Below are 6,000 nucleotides of genomic sequence, written 5' to 3'. Positions count from 1 at the left end.
AAATCATGAAAATGTCATTCTGTCCAGGAACCTGAAGGAGCTCATATAACACAGCATGTGTCTGCCTAGCTCCCAGTCAAAGACGACAAAATCAATGTAGGGATCAACAATTTTACAGCAAAATCCCACCAATTAAACAAAATAGGTACGCATCAGATTGAAAATGTGGCTAAAAAACGTTGGCGTGCCATGCAGGAGTCAGTATAAAAACATGTTTACAAAGCCCTCCTTCTTTAGGGCCCAATGCTGGTTCTTGACACATCAGTGATCATGGATACAATAACTAATTCCTTATTAATATTGTGTCCTCACATCAGCAGTGCGCACACAGAAAGGAAATCAATGTGCTTTTGCCTGCAGCAAAAACTGAGAGCTGTCCATCATCCATGTTTAAATAGCAGGTTGTTTCCATATTGAGAAATTGTTTGAGACATAACAGATCCAGACCTGCTGAGGTTGGTGACCAAGTTGTCCTGTTTGGCAGGACAACTCACAACTGAAGTCATTCAGATCACGTCAAATTGACATTTCTTGATTTGAGGATCAGACAGACAATCCTCTCTTCAACCACAATCCACTGGGAGGGAACCAAAGGCTTTAATGGTTGAGCAGAAAATAAACATTTTCTCTCTGGTTCTCCCTAAACTATTGACAAGGGTTTTTTTCATGCTTGCAAAACTTAATGTTGATTCAAATTACAAATGCTGATGCACACTGCAAGTATGTACTTTACCAAAAGATCCCCATGGTACTGAGCTGCTTTTTAAAGATTCATGCAGCAGTTTCAAAGCACATCTTCCCATGTTTAAGTACTCCAGGTCCCAACAGAGACATTAATGTATTGTTCCAAATATTCTCACTGCAAGCTTGTTAGAGAGATAAGATTGCAATCGCTGAGGTGTGAAATGTTATTTTACAGTTAGTTTTTTTTATTTTTATTTGACACTTCAGCAAAACAAACAAACAAAAAATTAACAACAAATAGAATTGCTGGAATTGCTTGGACTCATGTTGCCAGCTCATTCAAGTCCAGTGAAGCCAGCAGAGCAGCAATGAATGGCAGTGAAGATAATACTAATAGGCTGAAGTGGCTCTTGCGAGGTCTTCACTCTGTCTTTGTTTCACTGCTGGATCATCCTGTTGGACCTCTGTGTTGCTTTATGGACGGACGGACACACACACACACACACACACACACACACACACACACACACACACACACACACACACACACACACACACACACACACACACACACACACACACACACACACACACACACACACACACACACACACACAGAGCCTGGCGGGTCCAACATGGTGACCCTTTGTTATCTGCTCCTCACCAGCTTTGTTTGCATGTATCATCTGAAAACTCAAGTTAGCTGTTTGTGTTGTTGTAGTTGTTGTTTTTGTCGGTGTTGTTGTTGTTGTTGTTGTTGTTGTTGTTGTTGTTGTTGTGGAGTCACACTAGATAAGAAGTAAGTCAATAGACTCCGAATGCACATCCTGGTCGACTGGTCGACATTCAAACTAAAAACTAAAATAAATAAATGGCGGGGGTGCTGTCTCTGAACCATAAATTGAGCAGACGGTGCGAAAGTTGAATTCGTAACAGTGAGGAATCAATAACTGCCTGTTTCAAAACAGTAAGCAGCTCTAAGAATTGAGCACTGTGACTCTGGTTGTTGGCAGTAACCAGGAACTGGATCCACCTCTCTGTAGGGGCAAAGTGTTTTTGCTTCTGTTCCATTCGAAAGGAAAACACTGCTGAAAAACACAACAATGAATGTTTTATTCTTCCTACCTTCAAACAGCACGTCCAGGGGATTTTTGCAAACAGCCTTTTTCTCTCATCACATTTAAAAAATAATGACAGTCTTATCATTCTAAAGCAGCTCAGAGTAAATGTGAACACTTAAGATGGCTCATGACCCAAAGCCATCTGAACCCATACAGGAGGCTACCAGAGGGGCTTTCCTGTCTGTTTGTCTTTTATTGTATAACCAATTAGAGGTGTGCTGTCAACATGAGTTTGGACTTTGAACACTCAAATTCTGTGTAAGAAAACTGAAATAAAAAAGATTTGTGGTTGAGGATGTCTCAAATCTCCCTCTGGAGATAATTCTGTTTCATCTTCAATTGTTTTTTTTACTCTATTTAAATTTGCCAGAAGTCAAAGTACAGAACAAAGTCAGAACAAAGTCATGCATTGAAAGACACATGGGTAGTGTACATGTGCCTCAAAAAATAAAGATAATCTCCACAACTATTTTGAACTGTAAATGCCACTTTTCTTGTTAAACTATTTTCACACTAACTGTTGGACTTTGAAGTGATGCCAAAGTAAAGTGAAAGAAAAAAATGGTAGATCATATGAAAAGCTATACCTTTTTTTTTTAACTTTGTTTATTTCAGGTTTTACAGAAATTGTACAAAATGTACATTTTAATACAATCGTCAAAAATAAGGTCACCTGTACAATTTCCTTAAGAAAATAAATAAATAAATAAATAAAACAAACCAAAATCGAACAAGAAAAAACAAAAATAAAAATAAAACAACACACCAATCAATCATGAACAAATTAAAAACAGTGTTACAATTAAATAATCACATGTGCAGAATAAAGTGACAAGCTATACTATTATTATATTGTATTGTGTGATTTGTTTTAAAAATTCATAGGAATAACAAGAAATTGTGTGAGATTACTCATGCTTTAGACTCAACACCTGTAACTTCAGATTATCATGCACAAAGTCACTGGTGGGGCCACATCTTGTTTCAGAAATCAAATGAACCGATCGTCCATCTTTTATACCGCTTTATCCTGTTCATGATAATCCATATTGTCCGTCTCTCTCTCTCTCGCTCTCTCTCTCTCTCTCTCTCTCTCTCTCTTCCCAGCATCCCTTCAGCCCCGGACCTCAACGCGTATCAGCCACAGAAGTCTCTCCTCTCCTTTCCTCTCCTCTCCTCTCCTCTGCTCTGCTCTGCTCTGCGCTCCTCTCCTCTCCTCTCCTCTCCTCTCCTCTCCGGACCGCACAGCACAACTTTCCCTCGCGGCATTACGCATGGCTCTGCTTTTACGCAACAGCGCGGCGGTACCTGACGTCTTCGGGATTTTAGGATAGAAGAAGACAAGCAAAAATTAGGTGAAAGACGTTTTGAAGGACTTTACAAAGATAATCCCTTCATCAAATGATGGTCTCCAAATGCATGACAGGATATCCTGCTGCTGCCGTGTGAACATCCCGCTGTAGGCGAAGCTCCGACGCATAAGCTGACATTCTGACTGAGAGGGATGGATCTGTGGGGAGTTTACCTGTTTCATCTCATAACTTTGGGTAAGTCACATCGTGTCTTTTTGATCAATTCATTTCGGGAGTTGTTTGCCTTCAGGGGGAGACATAAAAACTAATACAACCTGCTGCGTTCAGGGTGAAAATAAAAATCTCGTACAATTTTTATAAAAGTCAATTGCAGTAGTTTTTCGGCCATATCCTCGGAAGTGCTCGGTAGATTTACGAATGTATGTGGAAAATCTGCAAACACTGACGAAAAGGAAAATGCTCTAATGGTCAAAACATTAGTTGAGTGAAGATCTGTGTAAAGCTGCTGTGCACGCACGCACGTGTTTCAGCGTCCTAATGCTCGTGTGCACGCACGCGCCTAAGCACCAGTACATGCATGCATTTTTGTGGGTTTGTTTTCAATTGCATGAAAATACTGTGTAATTTTAGGTTTTCTAGAATGGAATTTCACTAACTACACAACCAATTTAAACTCCAATTACAGACCACAAGTATCTCTATTCTACTTTTATATTTCTATTGTTATATTGAATTAAATGTTACGTTTTGCAGCAGAATTACATCATTTTTTTTACTGTTAGTGAATCCCACTAAAGTCACCAGCTGCAACAGTACATCAGTCTTTGCTGAGAGTGTCAATGAGGTACCTGCTCTCTATGTAATTGAATGAAGCTGGAATATTGATTTTTGTGGCAACAATCCAGTCTTGAGAGAAGAGAGGCTGCCCTGTCTCTGGCTCTCGGTGTCTCTTTGTCACTATACACAAATGTGTCAATCTCAATTCTACTTGCCACATTCCTAACAATATGATTATACCCACTGATGGCTATGACACCAGAGAGAACCATTCTCTTTTTAATTGGCACCAGCTTGCCTGCTTAACAAAGACAGGAAAATGCATTATAGCTCACCTCTTTATCCATTATTAATGTTGCCTTTGGAGGTCTTCATTAAAGAAATGAAAGGAGATGCCAGTAAGAATGGCCGAATACAAATCAATACAGTTTTCTTTGTGAACCAGCTTTTTTCTTTTTTTGTGGCAGTGACCTTTGATGAAAGCGTTTACACTTTTTGCATGATTTGGTTTGTGATAGATGATTGTATATGTCCTCCTGCCTTGTGCCTAAAAATAACTCCTGTTCTAATACATCTTTAAACAAACATGCCAATTGAAATTCAAATGTCATTTTGCAATAATTTGAAACAAACTACTGTAGACAAATGACTTTTTTATTGCAGTTAAATGAATTTCCTCATTCTAATCGCGGTGATTTTCTGTTCAAATAACACAATGGAGGCCAAACTGTGAGGGATCAAAAATACAGCCTTTTCAGAGGGCTCAGCTTATGGAACATTCTGTGCAGTTTTTGTAAAGTTAATGTCCTAAATGGACACAGGAAAAAAAAATCTAATTGTCAAGCTCGTATAACTGCAAGCCAACACAGAGGGATCCCGAAATGACCACAATTTTCCAAAAAGAGCTCTTAAACCTAACATCAGGAGCCGTATTTCTCAGCTGGCAATAGTGGTCATTAGAGGTGAACATTGTTGGATTATTTCTTATCATTTTGTGCCTGCCTTTCCTTGTTGGGTGAAATCAGGTTACAAAAGTGAGAGATTTCTGTGTGCCTATTTGTGCTCACAGATAAGTACACAGGACTACAGACCGACCCAGACCATTTTCAGCTTCCACCAAAAGAAGAGTTCCTTTTTTTAAAAAATTTGAAGTCTTAGTGAAGCATTTTAAGGGCATCTCCTCAACGTGGATATTGCGTTGTCTGCTTTGCCATTTCTCAATTGTAAGTGTCTATTTATGTGTGTCATGTGAATTTTATGAGATAAAATTATGAATCCTTTAAGGCTGAAATGAAAAGTCACTTATTTATTTGGCTGGCTTATCAAATAGTCGCTTGATTGTCACAGTATTGACATTTGCTGCTTCATCAAAGAATGGATCAGACTAAAGTAGGTTAGCTCTTTTACATGAAAACGTTAACTTAGTCATTGTGATGAGCATTCTTCAGTATTTTTCTGATCATTTACTGATCATTTTTAGGTTCATAATCCTTTAATATGAAAATACTACAAGTTCTGTAAAAAAATGAATTATTTAGTTGTAGCATACAAATGAATAAGGTTTAAATACAAATATTCTGTTGAATTTATCTAGAAGTCACAAAGAATTGTATCCATGAGGATCAGGCCAGTTTACACTGATCAGCCATAACATTATGACCGATAATAGGCGAAGTCAATAACATTGGGTATTACTTTACCATGACACCTGTTTGTTGGTAGGATATATCCTGCAAGAAGTGACCATTTTGTCTTGTGTTGTTATTCACACATTAGGATTTTGGCGAGTTAGATCAGGTTTAAATTGTATCAGCCTGATGACATTCCAAAACTGTAACTCTGTGACCAAGACTCAGATGCACTTGGTTTGATGGAGGCCCCGTCTCGCACCTTCTAGGACATCAAGGATATACTGCTGATATTTTAGTACCACAAAACCCTTTCAGAGATCTAGTGGAGGACATACCTGTACAAAACAGGGTTTTGTTTAGCTTCAGAGGGGGACCTACACAATTTTAGGCAGGTAGTACTAATGTTATGGCTAATCTGGCTCTTTGGCATATCTGAGAGTAACAGACGTTTACCAAAGTGATGTAGAAGACCAC

The 6,000-nt window shown here is 38.6% G+C and overlaps 1 protein-coding gene across 2 annotated transcripts in view; it reads left to right on the top strand.

Annotated features, from left to right (window-relative positions):
• Nucleotides 1-2,948: 2,948 nt before the first annotated feature.
• Nucleotides 2,949-6,000, top strand: part of LOC308111472 (GDNF family receptor alpha-4-like) — a 66,865-nt gene continuing 63,813 nt past the window's right edge. The window contains exons 1-2 of one of the 2 annotated variants that reach the window (XM_080466384.1): nt 2,949-3,160; nt 3,232-3,352. In XM_080466384.1, coding sequence (XP_080322510.1) covers nt 3,310-3,352 — 43 coding nt within the window. In that variant the 5' untranslated portion in view covers nt 2,949-3,160; nt 3,232-3,309. Of the gene's footprint in view, nt 3,353-6,000 lie in introns of both variants that reach the window. The other variant, XM_080466383.1, reaches the window with a different exon arrangement.

Source organism: Lipophrys pholis, assembly GCF_963383615.2.
Source record: "Lipophrys pholis genome assembly, chromosome: 6".
NCBI classification, from domain to species: domain Eukaryota; kingdom Metazoa; phylum Chordata; class Actinopteri; order Blenniiformes; family Blenniidae; genus Lipophrys; species Lipophrys pholis.
The sequence above is the reverse complement of the archived record's forward strand: the minus strand, read 5'-3'. Positions and strand labels throughout refer to the sequence as shown.